This window comes from Danio aesculapii, chromosome 14 (assembly GCF_903798145.1).
Source record: "Danio aesculapii chromosome 14, fDanAes4.1, whole genome shotgun sequence".
Classification (NCBI taxonomy): domain Eukaryota; kingdom Metazoa; phylum Chordata; class Actinopteri; order Cypriniformes; family Danionidae; genus Danio; species Danio aesculapii.
The window spans coordinates 34,905,782-34,927,466 of record NC_079448.1 but is presented as its reverse complement, the minus strand read 5'-3'; the positions used below and the strand labels follow the sequence as shown (position 1 = coordinate 34,927,466).

The following is a 21,685-nucleotide window of genomic DNA, read 5'->3' as shown; positions in this document are numbered from 1 at the left end:
TAAAAGCATTTTAAATTCGATTCTAAATTGGATGGCCAGCCAATCGAAACCCCTTAAAATAGTGGTAAAGTAGTCTAATTTCCTACTATTTTAAATGAATCTAGCAGCAGCATTTTGGACCAGTTGTTGACCACAAATTTCAGATTTTTGACATTTGTGATTTTCAACTAGATAATGTCAAACCTGGAAACATTTACATTCACATGTGTGAAAGCATCACCAGCATTTTTAAAAGCTCAGTGTACTAGTGTTTCCCTCTGCAGTGTGGGCTGTGAGATCGTCTCATTACTGGATGAGTATCTGCATGGGAATGTGTGTAAGGATCTGGAGAATGTGAAAGGAGGCGCGTCAGGACTGCAGCACTTTCAGGGCATCCTCAGCCGCATATGTGACAGTCTCCACAGGTGCTGTTGATCACACATCACACATGCCTGCATTCTGCTGTAGTCATTTGAAGGAACAACATCACTGTTCTTGCATTTTCTAAAAAAAGGCAGTATGCTTTACCCTGATATCTTTACCACAGTGAGATTGACCAGACTCTGTCCAGTTTGGAGACTTTGGCCAAAGTGTTCGACCATCCTAGTGGACATCTCCCCTTCTCCACAATGCAGGTATAATAATCTAAACTGTGATTTTACACAAACAGTAGGCTACTATATTCAGCCAGAGAAGTTTTGGTTTCGAGGTGGATAAACCACAACCATTAAAGTCTTCTGTGTGGATTTCAGGGCTGGATTGACAATAGCTCATGACCAGTCACAAAGCAACAGTGTTGGGGAAGCTACTCTAAAACTGTAGATTGATAATCTACAAGCTACTCATCTGGAAAAGTAGATAAGCTACTAGTGTACAACACTTCTAAAAATGAAGCTAGCTACGCTACAAGTTACTTCCTAAAAGTTGCTAGTTACATTTAAGCTACTTTATCCCACAAAGGTTTATATTACAAAAACGTGAATAAACATTACTCATTCATTCATTTTCCTTCAGCTTAGTCCCTTTATTCATCAGGGGTCACCACAGTGAAATGAACCACCAACTTATCCAGCATATGTTTTACAGCGGATGCCCTACCACCTGCAACCCAGTACTAGGAAACACCCATACACCCTCATTCACACACATCCACTATGGCTAATTTAATTTATTCAGTTCACCTATAGCGCATGTCTGGAGCACCTGGAGGAAACCCATGACCCATCTAAACATGAACTGACCCAGCCGGGACTCGAACAGTGACCTTCTTGTGTCCACTAACCACTGAGCCACCGTGTCGCCCGATAAACTTTAATTTTAAGTAAATTATTTCTTATTTAAAATAGTAGTGCAATACTATTATAATGTCACAGCTTAATGTTTTATTACACATACTTTTTAAAAGTTCCCTATGGAGTGTTCTCTAGTCCCTTCTCCTATATCGCTTCACGAGAAACCCTTATTCACTTCAGAATGTTCATTTATATATTTACACAGCGGCTTTGCCTGCAGCGCCTAACTTGAGAATTGTGAAGCATGACACAATATACCTCCATAAATAAATACAATATAAATAAACATATCACGCCCTAAAATGCCATTTGAATGAAACATGCTCCTTTCAAACTGAAATCATGGCAAAATGTCCTGTAGAGTCCACTTTGTAGGGCACTTGTTGTTGAATTAGGATTACTTGTTGTTGATATTTAAAAGAGAAATGTATGAAACGTGTAGCTGGGGGGGGGGGGGGGGGGTTGTTGGCGCAAGGACAGGGCCTGAGAAATGCTTGTTTAGATTAAGCACACACAACAGATCACATATTCATTTAAGAAATTATATTGGAGCATTCATTCTTACTTCAGGTTAATTGACAATTGTGAATTTCAACTGTTGTGACCTAAAATATTATTAATATTATACAAAATATTAATATTAATATAATATTAATATTATACAAAAGATTTATTATTCAATTTTATTTACAAAATGAGAGTAAAACAATTCTAAATAAATGATGTGTGATATACCAATAGATGGCTGCAATACACTATTTTGTAGGATGATGCCGTGCTGCTTCAGACCATTGTAGATTCACTAAATGAAATGTAACTGTTGTCAAGCTACTCAATGATAGAAAACGTATCTAGCTACTGGAAAAGCTACATTGTATATTAAGTTGCTGAGCTACTGTCAAACTACTGACAAATGTAGCTAAGTTAGTAAGCTACTAAGCATGCATGTGCTAATCAATCATCTCTTCCCCTTTTTTACTAGTAATTATATCGATGAATAACCTAGCATTGTGTAGAAGGGCAAAGACAGCGTCTTAAAAAATGTTCTGCTTTCTGTTACTTACTGTGTCTTTGTTTGTTAGAATACAGGGAAAAGCCCTGAAGAAAACATGGATAATCTACTTCAGAAGCTCACAACGCTCTGTAACCTGTTGTCTTCTCTGGAGAAAAGGGTAAAGACATCAATCACTAACATTATAAACTCACACTAGTAGTCCCTTAATAAACACACATACAGTTGAAGTCACAAGTATTAGCCCTGTGATTTAAAAAAAAAATGTTATCTCCCAAATGATGTTCAACAGTGCAAGGATTTTTTTTTCACAGTATTTCCTATAATATCTTTTCTTCTGGAGAAAGTCTTATCTGTTTTATTTTGTCTACAATAAAAGCAGTTTATGTTTTTTTTTTTTTAATTATTTTAAGGTCAATATTTTTAGCCCCCTTAAGCTTTTTTTTTTCAATTGTCAACTAAACAATCCATCATTATATAATAAATCAGGGGTTCTCAAACTTATTAGCACACGACCCCCAAAATAACAAATCCAGTGACTCGTGTACCCCACTGTCCTCTGCGGAGGTTATAAACATACAAACATTGCACACAAGGATGCACACAAACCAATAGGAACTATATAAACAAGCTTATTGACAACACAAAAAGTGCAACAGTCTAACAACCATATAATTTTTGATATTCATTTTTCATTTGTTTAAATTAATATTAACCTCATTTAATGAGAATGGTGGGCGCAATGTTTAAAGCACGTGTCTATTCTTGGTTTTGGAGACTGCCACTTGGAGATCGTCCTCTATGTTCGGTCGTGGCCTTTATTTTTAATGTATGTGAGTGACGTAAAGGAGTCAAAGTTTAACATTGTGCCGTCAAATCAATCTGGTGCAACTAACACTATTGCTGTGTCATTACTCTAGCGTAATAACCCCAGGGGTCCCAATATAATGGAAAAGGAATTGAAAGGCTGATGGATTTTTATTTGCTTGTTGTTGTTTTTTTTATGTAACTATTAATTACTTTTTTTAATCTTCTTTAGGTTATGGATACAAATGGTAATTCTAATAGTTTAATAACATATATGATTTAATTGGAAATAACCAAGCGACCCCCCCCCCATTGTCTCGCAACCCCCACTTTGGGAACCACCCTAACTTGCCTAGTTAACCCAATTAACCTACTGTAGTTAAGCCTTTAAATCGCACTGTCAGCTGAGTACTAGTATCTTGAAAATTTTCTAATAAAATATTATGTACTGTCATCATAGCAAAGATAAAAGAAATCAGTTATTCGAAATTAGTTATTAAAACTAATATGTCTAGAAATGTGTTGAAAAAAATCGTCTTATTGTTAAACAGAAATTGGGGGAAATAATATGCAGGGGGGCTAATAATTCTGACTTCAACTGTATGTGAACCAATGTGTAGTTCTTTCTGTCTGTGTTGATGACTGTCTTTTCAGGTTCTCAAAGCATTGCAAGAGGCTGTAGCCAATCACAATTTATCATTACAACCAGCCACGCCCCCTGAGTCCATCAGAGCTCCAAAAAAACTATCCAGACCCAATCCTGTCCACAGCTTTCAGGTAGACCATTAGTGTATATTTGCCCGTTCAGAGGGCAAACATTTTAATTGTGACAATATTTGCATTAATTTATTTGCATGTGTTTACGTGAAGGTCAAGGTGGTCAGGTATGGGAGGCAAACAGTGTCGGTGGATATCAATGAAGGTGTGCTGCTGTTTGACAAAAAGTCTGGCTCATTTGGTGTGGAGGCTGTGACACTTGACAGGAGTGAGTTTAACTTTGTCTGAAAATCATGGCTTAGTTTCTATTATTGATATATGAGGCTAGTAAATGGTGTATGTTTTAGTCGTGCAGTTGGTGAAGTTTCAGAGAGGCCCTGCCAAACTAAAGATAGTTGTGGACAGTCATCACAACCCACCAAGAGAACTGGTGTTCGAGAGCACAAAGGTAAGGAGAAAAACTTGAATAAGCTTACCTAAAGCGACCTTAATCTGATATACTGATGTGTCTCCCACAGAAACGGGAAGCCTTCTGCCGGCTGCTGCAGCTTATGAAGGCTGCTCACTCGCAGCAGTCTGAGCTGGACGTCATCTCTGTGTTTGTGGGCACCTGGAATATGGGTATCAAGATGCTGAATTTTTCAAAATTATATAGACCTAATATACAACAATAACTTCTTAAAGCAAGGGTGCGAATTACAGGGCGGTTTTGGGGGGGCTGACCCCCCTAATTAATGCTAGATCTCCCCTTAATGGCATCAAAACAGCATGTATGTGGGGTCAGTCCTCTAAATAGTGAGAAATAATTTGCTCTGATCAGTATATGAAATAATAATATTAAAATGAAAATAATAAGTATTATAAATATATATTTGATCACCCCTATAAGGGTTCATACCATTGTGAATGCACAATCAGTCTATGTGAGAAACAAAATCATTCATCAGTCTGAAACTGGCAGATCAGAGCACTGATAGACAACATAATTGTTCATAAGACACTTTTCACGAGTTCACACTCACAGATATTTGACTAAATAGAATATGCATATTTGGCGTGCTGTCCGGGGAGAGGGCTCTGAGCTCAGAAAGACACCCTAACTCGTATTATTCCCCTTATCAGGTTAGAGAGAATTAGGGTCCGAGTGTGGTGTCTAGCCCGGCTCAATAGTGGTTTAATTAACTGGTTTAAATAGTGTGGAGTTGGGATGATGAAGGGTTGCTGAAGTCAGGAGAAAACTGAGGTATGACGTGTTTGACTATTTATAGGGGCTTGGTCTTGAGTCGATTGGATAATAGAATGATTGTCTGTGATGAATTAGCCTCATCAAAGACTGATCGTGCTCGTCACAAAATTTGTTTATAAAACATCACTTCTTGTAAAATAGCAGTTTGTTTCTACATTCATTCATTCATTTTCCTTCGGCTTAGTCTCTTATTTATCAGGGGTCACCACAGTGGAATGAACCACCAACTATTCTAGTATATATTTTACGCAGCAGATGACCTTCCAGCCTCAACCTAGTACTCAGAAATAATTTCTATATATAGCCTAAAACTAAAGTCAAATTAGATATAGTTGTTTTATAGTTTGACCTACAGTAACCTCTGGAAAAGCTAATCAGAGTGTCGCTGCCTATAGAAAACCATTTTAAAAAGGCAACTCTCACAAAAAAAAGGGTTCGGTGTGATCAAGGTCTTTATTATTATTATTAGGTTTATTTAGTTCTAATATCTAAAATATTTGCATTTTTTTTATTTATTTATTATTGTAAAATATTAAATAATAATTTTTTTTTTTTTGATAGGGCAAATAAAAATCTTTTCCATCTGCGCCATTTGAAAAATTCCTTAACCTTTAGCCCTTTATAAGTCTAAAATTTCATTCATAATGATCTTAAAAATGACTTAAAAAGGCTTAAATTTAACTTGGTAAAACCTGCAGAAACCCTGTATATAGAAGGCCAAAAACAGTAAGAAAGCTGAGTAATACAGAGATGGCAAAAGTACACAAATCCTTTACTTAAGTAGAAGTACTGATACTCATGTTTAAAACGACTCTGTTTAATGTTGAAGTACTGATTACACTTTTCTACTCAAGTTAAAGTAAAGAAGTACGACCTCAAAAATGTACTCAAGTAAAAAGTACCCAATACTACTACATGTTTTAGTTTCACTAGGTAGGTAACTATCCGGTCTCCCCCAATGTGTCATCATCATGTAGTTTTGTGGCTGTTGGATTAAAAACAGCTGCCATTCATGTAGATTCACTCTAAAAATAATTCTGTAGGATTGTCTATGTTTATGTATAACGTCTTACATTTCACACTGAATTCTGTCCAAAATATATTGAATTTTTTACATTTTATATTTGATTTTTTTATTGAATATATTGAAAATATGTTTTCGTATTTGACTGCAAACTATATATAGATTTTTTTTTGCTTTAGCAGCTCTTATTCATAACCTGTTATTTAAGTGTTTTTTCCCCTGGATATTTGTGGATATTTTATTTAATGGATAAACTTTCATTCTGTTAATACATTTATTCTATGCTAAAAGCAACATACACAGGCGTGACTACAACCTACAAAACATGTGCATGATCTTTTATTCATGTGATAAATTCAGGATATTTTGCATTATTATTCATGAATTGCCCTGTAGGCTATAGTTACTTTTGTTGTTGTAAAACATTTGTTAAAAAAAAAGTTATTGAAGATTAACATGTTAAATCATAGTCATTAAAAAATCAATGAATAAACTGTAAAACAGCATAAATGTATCTGTATTTGGAAATATGAACTCACCAGAAATAAAGGAAATAAATGTCAATACATAAAGTTTTTTATAAAGTATTTGATTGTTTTAGTACTACATGTACAAATCTTTACATAAAAAGTGCTTTTGTGCTGTATTAGATTGAAAGACCAAAGAAATTCCATGCAGTATGATCAGAAGTGGACAACACTGTTTTAAAAATGTAAGCAGTAAAAGTAAAAAGTTGTCAAAAAATAAATAAATAGTGGAGTAAAGTACTTATACCAGGAAAATCTACTTAAGTACAGTAACAAAGTATTTGTACTTAGTTACTTTCCATGATCTCTGGAGTAATATATATATATAACATTGATTATATTCATGAAAGTGAAAAGTTTCGAGATGACCTGCAAATTTTTAAGATACGTACTTTGGCTGTGTGTTTACATCTTGGATTAGGAAACTGTAGTTTTAGGGTGAACTTCATTTCTTAAACAGAAGATTTGATCGTTGTTTCTGTGTTTTGCCGGCAGGGGGCACTCCGCCACCCGGTTCACTGCAGTCTTGGGTTACATGCAGTGGTTTGGGTCTCACCCCAGATGAATCCATCAGCTCCCTGCCTCATGATATTTATGCATTGGGCACTCAGGACAACCCGCAGGGCGAGAGAGAGTGGGCTGAACACATCAGAGCTACACTGCGCACTTCAACCAACATCGATTACAAACAGGTCTGACCTCACAAAGTTACAATCCTTACAGTTTCCTCACATTTTTGGTGATTAGCTATCTTAGCATGACGGTTCATTCCCAAATAAAAAATACTTCATCTTCAAGAGTTTCCAATCCTGTTTAAGTTTCCAAATCTAAGCTGGTTTCCTCTGTTTGACACAAAAGAAGTTGAGGAATGTTGTAAACCTGTTGCCATTAAGTTCCATAGTATTTTTCATACCACGGATGTTAATGGATAGAGGTTTCCAACATTCCTCAAAATATCTTCCTTTGAGTCAAATAGAGGAAACTAGATTACTTCCTATAAAAGGAGTGTGGGTTGTGTGTGTTTTTGTGTTTCTCCGGTAGGTGGCAGTACAATCCCTTTGGAACATCAGACTGGCTGTGTTTGTGAAGCCAGAGCATGAAGCGCGCATCAGTCAAGTAAACACAGCGAGTGTAAAAACTGGCCTGGGGAATACACTTGGTACAGAACTCTCTTTCATTAACAAACATGCTAGCTAACTCTCCTTTTCTTTTCTCATCTTCCTTAAATCAATGGCTTGTAGTTAAGCATAATAAACAGTGATAATTCAGTCATGTTGTTTTACACTAGATTCATTGATTTTTTTCTCTGTGGCTGCAGGAAATAAGGGAGCAGTAGGAGTTTCTCTTCTCTTTAATGGCACCTCAATGGGCTTTGTGAACTGCCATTTGACATCTGGAAGTGATAAAGCACTCAGGTATTTACACACATCTTTATAGAGAGGATCTCAATCTTTTAAAGACCTCTTTAGCCATAAAAATAATAATACAATGCTTACTGCCCTACACAAAAAAGTAGTGTAAATATCATTCTTACGCCTGGAATATCTTATATAGCTTTTAAAATCAGACTTTATAAAGCTCTAGGAATCACACACTCTTGTCGAATTTGTAAGGGAAAAAGATGGTAAATTGTTATGAGCACAACAAACACACATACCTCATTGCTTGGAGATGTATGAAAAATGAAAACAATGTGTACTGAAATCAGATTAAAACATAAAGCATGTCTGATATTCTCAGAATAGATGGAATGAATGTCTGATGCAAAACTAAATCAGAGTTTGTACCTATTATACACTATGATTTTCTGTGAAATCTGTCATCTCTGACTTGTGTCACCATTATGCCTTTAGTTCATGCTGAATCTCTTGAAGTAACCTTATTTTTTTGAGCTTTAATATTTGTTTGCTTGATAAAGAATCCAAATCTGAGATCCCAGAAATACTTTGGTATTAACACAATCAGTTAATGAATTGATGAGTTGATGAATCAGTTTATTATTAAAAAATGACTTGTATATTTAGGTTTACTTAGGGCCAAAAAATGCAGACCCCAATGAAAAATCAGCTAATGTTAGTGAATTTAATAATAACATGAACTAATAATGAACACTGCTTGTACAGCATGTATTAATCATAGTTCAACATTTACTAATGCGTACATCAGTGTCTTTATCACCATTAACTAACTTTAACAAAGATGAATAAATATTGTAATAATGTTTTGTACATTGCTTGTTTATGTTAGTAAATGCATTATCTAATGGAACCTTATTGGAAGGTGAAGTGTTACCATGTTATTGGATTTCATTCATTCATTTTCTTTTCGGCTTAGTCCCTTTATCAATCAGGGGTCGCCACAGCGGAATGAACCACCAACTCTATCCAGCACATGTTTTTTTACACAGCGGATGCCCTTCCAGCTGCAACCCATCACTGGGAAACACCCATACACTCTTATTCACACACATACACTACTGACCATTTTAGCTTACCTAATTCATGTCTTTGGATTGTGGGGGAAACCGGAGCACCCGGAGGAAACCCACGCCAACACAGGGAAAACATGAAAACTTCACAAAGAAATGCCAACTGACCCAGCTGAGGCTTGAACCAGCAACCTTCTTGCTGTGAGGTGACAGCGCTACCCACTGCACCACCTGTTATTGGATTTGTTTTTCAAAATTGTATTATTTAGCAATATTTATTCAACAAGGACACATTAATTTGATCAAAGGTGACAGTAAATATTTATAACTTTACATAATTTTTTTTCCAGAAAATATAAATGATCTTATTTTTAACTTAATCAAATAATCAAAAATCTTTTTTTTCTTTTTTTTTGAAGGTAAAAATGTGATTGTTTATATTTTATTCATAACAGTTTTTATAAGTACAAAACAGAACAAAAACATTTATACAATCTATAATAGTTTTTACACAAATGATAAGGAAAAAAATACAGAAAAAATTAAATATGTAAAGTAATAAAAACAAACAAACAAACAAACAAAAACAAATAATAATAAAAATTACAAATAAAACAAGCACCAGTCAATCCAAATATGCATATAAAGTAAATAATATACATCATTAAGCTTTACTTGATTAACTCAAAACATTGAAGATGGAGAGGAAAAGTAAGAGTAAAATTGTCGATGAATCATAAGTTCCCTACTTTCAACGCTTAAAAACATACGCAAGGAAGAGGCCCCAGATTTTTTCAAACTTTTTGGAAGCATTCAATTCAAATTAATTCTATTCAATTTATATTTATTTAGCGCTTTTCACAATGTAGATAGTGTCAAAGCAGCTTAACATAGTTCTAGTAAAGTCCAGATTTCAGAGTTAAAGTTGAGTTAGGTTCAGTGTGGTTAAAATTTCTCTGCTGAAAGTTCAAACACTGTAGAGCAAATTCACTGAAGCGCAGCTCCACAAGTCCCGATCAAAGAAAGCCAGTGGCAACAGTGGCAGGGCAAAAAACTTCACCAATTGACCAAGTAAAGGAAAAAAACTCAAGAGAAACTAGGCTCTGTTGGGTACGACCATTATTCTTCTGGCCAAACTTCCAGTGTGGAGCTGCAGTCCAGGCGCCGAATGCTAGAGAAGCTGGACGTTCATCGTGGGGAAGCTGCAGTTGTGAGTAGGGCACCGGCGGGAGGTCAGGCTGACCCACAGAATCAATGCGGGGACTCGTTTGTCACGGTGGTCATTCAGGAATCAGTCTCATGCACTCCATTCCTCCATGACCACCACAGTATCAGCTCCAGATACGGCCTGGTCCAGGATTATGCATACCTTGGGATCATCTCTTCACAGGTCTTGGATTGCATCAATGGCGCCGCATAGTCTCTAGGGACCTAGGAATGAGTAACCCCCGGTGGAAATAGAGAATAAAGCATCTGCTTTAGCAAAAAACGAATTCTTTCAAGCTTAAGAGCAGCAACCATTTCAGTCAGCCATTTATGAAAAGTAGGCGGTAAAGTGGACTTCCAATCCAGAAATGTATTAGTTTCAACAAAAAATATTGTATTACTAAACACTGATATAAACTGTATATTAAAATTAGCATATTAGCATGATTTCTGAATGATTATGCTACACTGAAAACTGGAGTAATGCCACTGAAAATGTACTATGCAAACATGGGGATAAATTATATTTTAGGACATGTTTCATTTTAACATGTCTTTAATCTAATAACTGCAGCCTTGGTGGTCACTATTTTGCATTGCTCCTCTTTTTTTGTCTTAGGAGGAACCACAACTTCCAAGACATCCTCAGGCTCTTGTCTCTTGGAGAAAAACAGCTCAGCACTTTCGACATTAGCCTTCGCTTTAATCATCTCTTTTGGTGTGGAGACCTCAACTATCGCCTGGACCTGGACGCACTGGTCATACAGCTTATATCTGCTTCATTTCTATCAATAAATTAATCTCTCTAGCTTTACTCACTGTTTTTTATTGACCGTGCATTTAAACATTGACCCCTATTAAACACACTGAACATCTGAGCTGTTCTGTTTTGTTCACTTATATCATATGTTGAAGGTCACCTGTCTCTGACCAAGGTTTCTCTTTGTGCAGGACATACTGAAGCATGTTTCAAAGCGAGAATTCGAGGAGCTGATGTGCGCAGACCAATTGACCAGAGAGCGGCACAGAAGAAAGGCCTTTTTTAACTTTAGTAAGAATTGCAGCTGCTCTTCAACTCCCACGATCACCACACACACATATAAAATCAATAGATAGGGTTATACAGCAACATGTGGGGCAAAAAAAGCACTAACAGACACTTTGTTCTTGTTTTCGTTGTTAAGAGGAGGAGAAGATCATGTTTCCTCCAACCTATCGATATGAACGTGGTTCTAGAGACTGTTATCTTTGGCAGAAATACAAGTCCAGTGGGGTGAGAGTTATATATTTCATCATTATTCTGTCTCTTCTTGCAGCTTCTGTTGTTACATTACTTAAAAAAATCTTATTTGACATATACAGTTAGATCCATAATTATTGGGACATCGACACAATTCAAATTTTTTTTGGCTCTATATACCAACACAATGGATTTGAAATGGAACAAGATGTGCTTTAACTGCAGAGTGTCAGCTTTAATTTTAGGGTATTTACATTTAAATCAGGTGAACACTGTAGGAATTACAACATTTTGCATATGTGCCTCCCACTAGTTAAGGGACCAAAAGTGATTAGACAGAATAATAATCATAAATAAAACTTTCAGTTTTTAATAATTGGTTGCAAATCTGGTTTAATACTTGGTTACAGTGTGGAATGCATAGACATCACCAGACGCTGAGTTTCATTCTGGGTGGTGCTCTGCCAGGCCTCTACAGCAACTGTCTTCAGTTTCTACTTGTTCTTGGGGCATTTTTCCTTCAGTTTTGTCTTCAGCAGGTGAAATGCATGCTCATCCGGATTCAGGTCAGGTGATTGACCTGGCCATTGCATAACATTCCACTTCTTTTTTGCCTTCAAAACCTCTTTGGTTGCTTTTGCAGTATGCTTTGGGTCATTCTCCGTCTGCGCTGTGGAGGCCATCCAATGAGTTCTGAAGAATTTGGCTTAATATGAGCAAAAAATATTGCCTGAAACACTTCAGAATTGATCCAGCTGGTTTTGTCAGCAGTCACATCATCAATAAATACAAGAAAACCAGTTTCATTGACAGCCCTTCATGGCCACGCCATGTCACAACTACCACCATGCTTCACTGCTTAGGATCATAAGTAGTTCCTTTTCTTCTTCATGCTCTTCTCTTCCCATCACTCTGGTAGTCATAGTAATTGGGACATTGAGGGAATAACACACACCTGGCCATGGAACAGCTTAGAAGCCAATTAACCAATTACTTTTGGACCCTTAACAAGTGGGAGGCACATATGCAAACTGTTCATCTGATTTGCATGTAAATACCCTCAAATTAAAGCTGACAGTCTGCAGTTAAAGCACATCTTGTTCGTTTCATTTCAAATCCATTGTGTTGGTGTATAGAGCCAAAAATATTAGAATTGTGTCGATGTCTGAATTTTTATGGACCAAACTGTATATATATCAGAATGACTGAAATGATTATGTGTGATGATAATAGAGAATTATATGAAGTATTCTTCTTATCTTTCTAGTTTTATCTTATTTAAAATTTCCTTAGGTGCAGGTCAATGGGCCCTCATGGTGTGACAGAGTTTTGTGGAAGTCCTACCCAGAGTCTCATGTAATCTGTACCTCATATGGTATGTTCTTCCTGTTTCTGTCATTTATTAGTTTCTTTAGTAAATAAATGTATAAATATTGGACAATCTACAAATTCTAAAATTTCGAGCTCATTGCTTAGTACACTGTAAAAATACTGGGTTCCACACAATTCCTTCATGTTGTCCAAACACAAATCAATTAAGGTAACTTAATAGTTTTTACAAATGTAAGTGGATTGAACATAAAACATCTAAATTGTCCCAAAAAAACAATAAAAATTGTGTTGCTTCAACTCATTTTAAATGAGTAGCTTAAACAAGCAGCAAAAGTAATTCTGTTGGGTGTAACTAGTTCCTTTAGAAGCTGTCATTTAATATTTTAAGCAGATTTCATGAGTTACATACATTCTATAGCACAGTATAAACACTTAAATAAGATATTTGAAAAAGAACAAAGATCAAAATTAGAGAACACGGCACAGGATAATTCAGAAGATTTCAGTGGGTAATTGATTTTTACTGCAGCCGTATTTGTTGAACAGTTTAGTGTTGATCAGGTTAAATCTATAGATCTATTTATATATATAAATCAGGTTATATCTTTTTCGATGTACAATGTCTTGACAGGTGCAGAGTTCACTTTGGTGAAGGAAAGCAAGTTTAATTTATTTAGGTCTGATGGGAAACATTATATTTTTTGTGAAAATGTGGACTGAACTGAACTTGAAAATGTGTAAAGAAGTCAGCGGGCATCATTAACAGCGACATACTGGAGCAAATGCAAATGTTTATCAGAAGCTTCATTTGCAGCATGCAGTTCTTTACTCACATTCATCACTCAATCAGCCAGCAATTTTCATTCAGGACTATGAGCCCCTTCACACAGCAAAATAAGTACAGCCTTAAAACTGAAATCCGTGAAATAATGAAATGGCAGCCCAGAGCCCTGACCCAAACCTGATTGAAAATCTATGGAAAATCTTTGGCAACAAAGTTATGGTTAAAAAGCCACGACAGTCACTGAACTGTGGAAGAAACAAATGATGTCCAATGAGATTATTAATTTCCTGTTTCTTTAGTCATAGTATAGTATTTCTTCATGCCACAATCATTGTCACTCTCTAATTTTAATCACCGTTTTCCAGGAAATAAATGTTTTTGTTGAAGTGGCTTGGCATTTTGTAAAACGCTATTCAACCAGCATTGTAAATTCGCAACTAAAATTCCTGCACATTTGAAACATTGAAAATTAGATTATGTAAAAAAAACTAATGTTCACAAATTGCTCTTTAATTTTTATCTCTCCACTGTTTATGTAGTCCATGTAATATCCATAACATGTTGTATTTGTGTAATAAATTACTGTTTTACAATAGCTCAACAAGCTTCTTTGATGGTTTGAACTTTAGCTTGAGGGCAGAAAAAAACACTTGCCTGCTATTTTTGTAGTATTTTGGAATGAGATGTGTAGCTACACAGCACTACAAAGATTTACTTTGGGTACAACTGTAGGTCTGTGGTCCACAATCAGAGTCATATCCTGTCTGTCTGTGTGCTTTAAAAACATGTGAATTCGGCCTTTTCAGTGATGGCAGCCAGTGATGGCAAACAACAGTAAAAGGGTTTTGCAAAGAGTAAGCTTCTGTTTGGCATGCTCATTAAAATCAGACTGAAATGTCATTCTCATGAAACATATACACTCACCAGTCACTTTATAAGGTACACCTGTCTGTACTGCTCGTTAATGCAAATTTCTAATCAGCCAATCCCATGGCAGCAACTCAGTGCATCTTATCATGTAGACATGGTCAAGACGATCTGCTGCAGTTGAACGTGATTTAAGTGACTTTAAACGTGGCAAGGTCGTTGGTGCCAGACGAGCTGGTCTGAGTATTTCAGAAACTGCTGATCTACAGAGATTTTCACGCAGAACCATCTGATTGGGAACCCGCTGATGGACAGGAACTGAAATAACCACTCATTACAACAGCAGAAGATGCAAGATGCAGAGGAGCATCTCTGTACGCACAACACGTCGAACCTTGAGGCGGATGGGCTACAGCAGCAGAAGACCACACTGGGTTCCGCACCTGTCAGCTAAGAACTGGAAACTGAGGATTTGCACAGGCTCACCAAAATTGGACAATACAAGGCTATTTCTGCCGTGACATTCAGATGGAAGGGTCAGAATTTGGCATCAACACCATGAAAGCATGGATCCATCCTGCCTTGCATCAATGATTCAGGCTGGTGGTGGTGGTGTAATGGTGTGGAGGATATTTTCTTGACACACTTTAGGCCCATTAGTACCAGTTTAGCATCGTGTCAACTCCACAGCCTACCTGAGTATTGTTGCTTACCATGTCTATCCCTTTATGACCACAGTGTACCCATTTTCTGATGGCTATTTCCAGCAGGATAACGCGCCAGGTCATAAAGTGTGAATCCTCTCATGGTTTCTTGAACATGACATTGAGTTCACTGTACTCAAATGGCCTCCACAGTCACAAGTTCTCAATCCGACCAATAGAGCAGCTTTGGGATCTGATGCAATAGGAGATTTGCATAATGGATGTGCAGCTGACAAATCTGCAGCAACTGTGTGATGCTATGATGTCTATATGGACCAAAATCTCTGAGGAATATTTCCAGTACCTTGTTGAATCTTTGATACAAAGGATTAATACAGTTCTGAAGACAAAAGGGGCTCTAACCTGGTACTAATAAGGTGTATCTATTAAAGTGGCCGGTGAGTGTATGTATAAGTCTATTTATTTTTATTATTTTAAATGGCATTTTTCTTTGGTTCTGTTCTTCAGGGTGTACAGATGACATCTTCACCAGTGAGCACTCTCCTGTGTTTGCAACATTTGAAGTGGGTGTTATATCACAGTTTCCCAGAACTGGTATGGAAATCTTTTCAGCCTCTGACTTTAAATTTGAAGTTTTTGCCCTTTAGACAATTTCATAACTTAAGTTATATTAAGAGTTGCTAAACAAGCATTTTGTTAAGGAACCACCATTTCCCTTTGCCACTGATATCAAGCCTGTTTCGACCGCGTCAACATGTGAAGGCCCTAAAGGTCATTCATTAAGGGAGACAAAAACTAAATAAAAATGGACATTGTGTCATCATTAACTCACACTCATGTCATTCCAAGTCTTTTTTATAAGCGTCAGTGATTAAATGTGAATTAAAGTAATAGTTCACCCCAAAATTTTAATTCTCTCATCAATTACTCATCCTACACTTTTTTCTTTTGTTGAACACAATGTAAGATATTTTGAATATAGCTGGAAATAAACAGCCATTGACTACCATAGTATCCTTTTCCCAACTGTGGGTGTCCAACATTCTTCAGAATATCTTGTGTTGTGTTTAGAATCACTTAAGCATGATTACATGGTGAGGAAATTGTCATTTTTGGTTAAACTATTCCTTTAACTAGCCAAATTTACATCTGTTATGTTTCCTCATAAAATGGATTGAACAGGGTGACATGGTGGCTCAGTTGGCATTTCTGTGTGGAGTTTGCATGTTCTCCCTGTGTTTGTGTGGGTTTCCTCCAGGTGCTCCGGTTTCCCCCACAGTCCAAAGACATGTTGTATAGATGAATTGAATAAACTAAAATTGGCCATAGTGTATGTGTGTGCATATGAGAGTATATGGGTGTTTCCTAGTACTGGGTTGCAGCTGTAAGGGCATCCGCTGTGTAAAACATATCCTGGATAGGTTGGCGGTTCATTCCACTGTGGCGACCCCTGATGAATAAAGGGACTAAGCCGAAGGAAAATTAATAAATGAAATTGATTAAACTGCTTGATCAATCTAAATGTACTTTTTCATGGGTCAACATTTTGTTTGAACTGACTTGCAATGGAAATAAAGAAATGTCTCATCTTTCATTAAACCATAAGGGTGAATAAATGGTGACAGAATTTGCTTTTTTGGGTGGACTAAATTCCAAATCATATTTATAAGTAGGGCTGTGCGATTAATCGAAATCGAATTGCAATTGCGATTTGAAATGTTGTGATTAGCTAATCGCAAGAGGCTGCGATATGAAATGTATATTATTTAATTTTCCCCACCCAGAGCAAATTCGTGACTGCCATCTGTGTGTGACAGTCTTACTAGCCAATTGAGTGAGCACACTTTTGTTCTGCCCAATCAGAATTGTGCAACCAAACTATGTGGAACACCCACAATAAACAACAAACAAACAAACAGGAAAGCGCAAACGAGTGGAATGATGGCGTCTGCTGCTTCAGAAGCATTAATAGACTAATTAATATCAAAGAAAAACAGCACGTCGGTAATATGGGAATATCTTGGTTTCAAAGTCACAGACACTAGACAAAAACAGGTCATTTGTAATAGCGGTCACAGAATTGTTGCCACAGCATGAGGAAATACAACAACCAGTACCTAAAAACCAGAGTTGTTTGCTAATATAAGTTAATATTTTTTAAGTTCCTTTTTTTTAACTAACACTGCATTTTAGCTTTAAGAAGCTACGATACAGAATATTGAGCTGAAGCTTGACTACGAAATAAATCGCAAATCAAATCGAAATTGCAATATCTGTAAAAAAAAACGCAATTAGATATTTTCCCCAAATCGCACAGCCCTATTTATAAGCCATCTGTGTTCAGCAACAGTACTTACACTGTCCATGTAACATAAGACATAAGTGCACGGTAAATGTTACTGACACAGGAGTGCACTAGTTGGTACTATGCATGTTATGAACTTGTCCATCTGTACTATATATATCCTTTTTTTTCCAGAGTCCGGTTCAGAGAGAGCCAGCATTGAACTGGAGGCGATTGAGGCTATAGTGAAAACTTCTAGCAAGGCCAAGTTTTTCATCGAGTTCCACTCCCGCTGTCTGGAAGGTATGTTTTTTTGCTATAACTAGTAAGGACAGTGAGCATGCAATGGTATGTTGCTTGTCTGGTTTTCTTTTGAAACATCTGTATGTCATGAGATATGTGTGACAGCTCTTTTTTGACACTTTTATGTTTCTTCTTTGTAGAGCCTCGTCGATCAGCTGAAAATGACTCGCAGTACAGTGAGGTGCCAGGGTTTCTCAAACTTGGCTGGTCGTCAAAACAGTTGCCCAAGGTTGAGTCTGAGATGACCGTCTAGTCATTTTAACTATGCTTTTTAAATAAGGATTTCTTATTTATCCTTCCTTTTTCTACAGCTCCACCCAGTGTTCTCGGATTTAGAGCATCTGCGGGATCAGCACTTGCTGTTGTCTGTGAAGTCATGTGATGGCTTTGAGTCATACGGTACATGGTCATGATGTCTTTCTGAATGAAATTCCTGTGAAACAGTTGTTTAGTTTTTAGAAACTATTACCTCATAAGCAAGAGAATAACACATCCTTTTAATTCCGGTGAATTGAGGGCAGTTTGTTTAACTGCTTAAGGCTGGTATTGTGGTCATACTTCCTGGATCTAATTCAAGTAATGCCATTTCAGGGGAGTGCTGTGTGGCTCTTCGCTCAACAGGAGGGAAATTATTGGACACATTTGAGACATGCTTGACCCACAGAGGAGAAGAGATGGGCTCTATTCGAGGTCGATTCAGAGTATACGTACCACCAGACCGCCGAAGGATCCGGGAAAGAGTCTATGGTGGGTTATCCATGTGATTGTACTATATCGTTTCCTCAAATAAACCATGGACACACCCACCCTACATTTCTTTTAGTTTTAGTTCCTCCTCTGCTTTGGCTCTGTTTTCACTTTTCTATCTACCATTTCTTCCTCTTTTGGCGTGCTGTTGCCTGATGTTGTCCAGATGCATCCTGAAACCTCACTGAAATATGACACTCACCATGCTGCTCACTGAATAAACAGTGGCTTTACCACATATGTCTGCAGTATTTACACAGTTTGACTCAAGGCATGTCTTGTGCACATTACAGAGTGGCTCAGCATTGAGAAGGATAAGAAGGTAATGATGAAGGACCAACTGTCTCCCCCTTCGTCCAGTGCATTCTATATCAAGTGAGTCAATAACAGCACAAAGCTAATAAATAGGGTTTTTTTGTTGTGTAAACACAGCTTGTTCAGATGATCTTCTTATGTACTGTTCGGTTTCTCAATTAAACCTCACCCTGATTTGCTCTTCATCATTGCATTATAGAGCACCATCAGCCTCATATGTGGCATCTCCAAACAGCTACACCAATCCTGCATACTTCATCTTTGAGGAGATGCCCGTGTTTCGGAAAGCCGAAGAGATTCCTTCAACTATTAAAGAATCCCAAGTAGTATGTGCCAATAACACTGTGATACAGCTGCCTAGAGTGACTGGAAGCCACGGCCTTGGCAAAAGGTCTGCTCGGAGGTCCGACTTCACAGAAATCGAGATTCCTGGCTCCTTAGCACCCTATAAACCATCTTGCGAGACTCAGATTGAACGTTCATCCACTGCATCCTCTTATCAGCTTTTTCCGGGTCCACATGTCCCTAATACATCCCCAAACCCAAGACACACCACACATTCCTCAAATTCATCTTTACAGCTACAGTCCCATAAGAACTATATGGCACAGGATTCAGAATTATCAGGCAAAAAACTCACAAACTCATACATGAACCATTCTGTTTTTTCCCGGGACGTACAGAAAGAAAAAGTCGGAAAAGACTATCAAGGTGTGCACCAAGGTCGGCCTGTGCCAATCCGAAATGGACCAAAGCTGTACCCTTATATGTCACCCACTAGAGTTCCTGTCCAGTCTTCAGCTCCCTGGATAGTAGAGCAGCCCACTTCAGCTTCAGGAGACAACTCACTCACAGCCCTCCAGATTGCTAAATCACTCAGTGAGGTGGACTTTCAGCCAGCAGACAGAAAGTATCACTTTCATCAAATGTCGCCTCAACAAAGGCATCATGGGTATGATTATGGCTTAGCCAGTGAGAGAAACTACAGTTGGGAGAAAGAGGTGAGTTTGGTAATGTGCATCTTGCCATGATGACAGTACATAATATTTTAATAGATATTTTTCAAGATATCCGTTTTTAGCTTAAAGTGCAAATTAAATGCTTAAAGGGCCATGAAACCCCCCTCTTTCGGATCACATCTACCTCAGAATTTTTCCAAAAAATGCTTCATGATGGGCGTGGAGCTCTGGTAGCAGAGGGAGGAGTAGTCGTGGCCGGCAGAGCAGGGGAGCGAACAACTGTTGTCAGTTGGCTCACAAAATGAGACACAAACTGTGAGGAGACCCATGATTTTATAGTTTACAAAGTTAAAAGCCAAAGAAATAAACAATAATTTAATGACCTGCTACATGTGTTTTTCGTAATTTTATATACACAAAACCACAGTTTGTTTTATCATTATAAAGATAATTGTGTAAACACTATAAATGAGGAGGACTTCTCTCCTCCAGAACCCCCGGTTCTGAAAGCAGACACAGTGAATTCCCAGTCTATTCCAACCATTAACCCTGCCGGTAATCTGGAGGATTTTTAAAAATAGGCGAACACGGCAGCATGGTTATAGGCGATGTGTCTGAATGGTAAGGAACGCAACAGGCAAAATCCGCCATTCTCCAACTCTTGTACAGCTCTCCCGACAAAAATGCTTGCTGCAAACCAACAGCTTTGCTGTATTGGCCCAGACAGCATCGCAGTGAAAAACATGCAACAAACCCATGGATCATGGAAACACATAACGTATGACCCTTCATGAACGGCTAAATACTACTTGCTGTGCATGGACGTGGTCTCACCCAGTCATTGTGTCTCAAAGTTTGGCAGGTCTGCCCTTCCTTTGGAAAGCACATGCTCTCATGAATAATTAAGAAGCAGTCTTCTTATAGGATAAGAAAACTCCGCTATGAATAATAATGAGAAACCGACACATCATCACTCCGCTAGCAGATGCGTGCTACGTCACCGATTTTAATCCTGCCCCAAAAATGATTTTAAACCCGGAAGATTAAATTAACTGACACAAGCTCAAAATTATCCAGTTTTCCCCCAATTAAAGTAGACAGGTGCTAACGTTGTTTTAACTGATGCTCAACACACAAATCTTAAAATCTTAAAAAAGTACTCTAGGGTGTCTTGAACCTTTAACTAGGTTAATTAGGCAAGTTAGGGTAATTAGGCAAGTCATAGTATAACAGTGGTTTGTTCTGTAGACAATCAAAAAGTTGTTGTTGGTCTTTCAGAAGCTCATGTTGATCCTGAATTTGCCTGCTGTCACTCTCTCTGTCAGCTGCAGGTCATATCTGCACATGAACGTGCAAATGGCGGATCTGTCTGCGTGAACAGATATACAAATCTACATTTGTTGAGAGAGGCCCGTAATTTTTTTGTCCCATGCCTTACCCAGAATATAAAAATTCATGTAAATTCATTTTAATAATTTACTTTAATCATTAATCTTGGAATGTGAAGAGACTTTCAACCAGCACAACATAAAATCACCAACTGCACCTTTAAGTGGGCTAATAATGTTGACCTTAAATTGGTTAAAAAATGCTTTTATTCTAGCCGAAAATAAAACAAATAAGACTTTCTCCAGAAGAAAAAATAATAAAGGAATTACTGGGAAAACTTCCTTGCTCTGTTAAACATAATTTGGAAAATGTAAAAAAAATCAAAGGGCTAATATTTGTGACTTTAACTGTTTATTTGCAGGTGTCAGTCTTACACGGAGCCCCAGAAACAGTGCGGGAGCTCCTCAGCACTCTGGGTTTGCAGCGATACACGCTAGATCTCAGCCGAAGTGGATGGGATGATCTTGATTATTTCAGGTGAGGTTGTAATGTAGCAAAAAATCAGGACACTGCCATGTGCTTCAGTTATTGTCTTCTAGCAGTGATGCTGCTTGGTGAACAT

The 21,685-nt window shown here is 37.5% G+C and overlaps 1 protein-coding gene across 1 annotated transcript in view; it reads left to right on the top strand.

Annotated features, from left to right (window-relative positions):
• Window positions 1-21,685, top strand: part of inppl1b (inositol polyphosphate phosphatase-like 1b) — a 35,084-nt gene that overhangs the window by 12,800 nt on the left and 599 nt on the right. Inside the window, exons 5-26 of the mRNA XM_056472034.1 lie at window positions 264-404; window positions 527-614; window positions 2,354-2,443; window positions 3,745-3,867; window positions 3,961-4,075; window positions 4,155-4,255; window positions 4,326-4,428; window positions 7,100-7,296; window positions 7,646-7,763; window positions 7,923-8,019; window positions 10,858-10,996; window positions 11,190-11,289; window positions 11,423-11,511; window positions 12,772-12,853; window positions 15,634-15,720; window positions 17,606-17,713; window positions 17,854-17,942; window positions 18,025-18,112; window positions 18,305-18,460; window positions 18,754-18,835; window positions 18,975-19,776; window positions 21,485-21,600. Coding sequence (XP_056328009.1) covers window positions 264-404; window positions 527-614; window positions 2,354-2,443; window positions 3,745-3,867; window positions 3,961-4,075; window positions 4,155-4,255; window positions 4,326-4,428; window positions 7,100-7,296; window positions 7,646-7,763; window positions 7,923-8,019; window positions 10,858-10,996; window positions 11,190-11,289; window positions 11,423-11,511; window positions 12,772-12,853; window positions 15,634-15,720; window positions 17,606-17,713; window positions 17,854-17,942; window positions 18,025-18,112; window positions 18,305-18,460; window positions 18,754-18,835; window positions 18,975-19,776; window positions 21,485-21,600 — 3,111 coding nt within the window. The remainder of the gene's footprint in view (window positions 1-263; window positions 405-526; window positions 615-2,353; window positions 2,444-3,744; window positions 3,868-3,960; window positions 4,076-4,154; window positions 4,256-4,325; window positions 4,429-7,099; window positions 7,297-7,645; window positions 7,764-7,922; window positions 8,020-10,857; window positions 10,997-11,189; window positions 11,290-11,422; window positions 11,512-12,771; window positions 12,854-15,633; window positions 15,721-17,605; window positions 17,714-17,853; window positions 17,943-18,024; window positions 18,113-18,304; window positions 18,461-18,753; window positions 18,836-18,974; window positions 19,777-21,484; window positions 21,601-21,685) is intronic.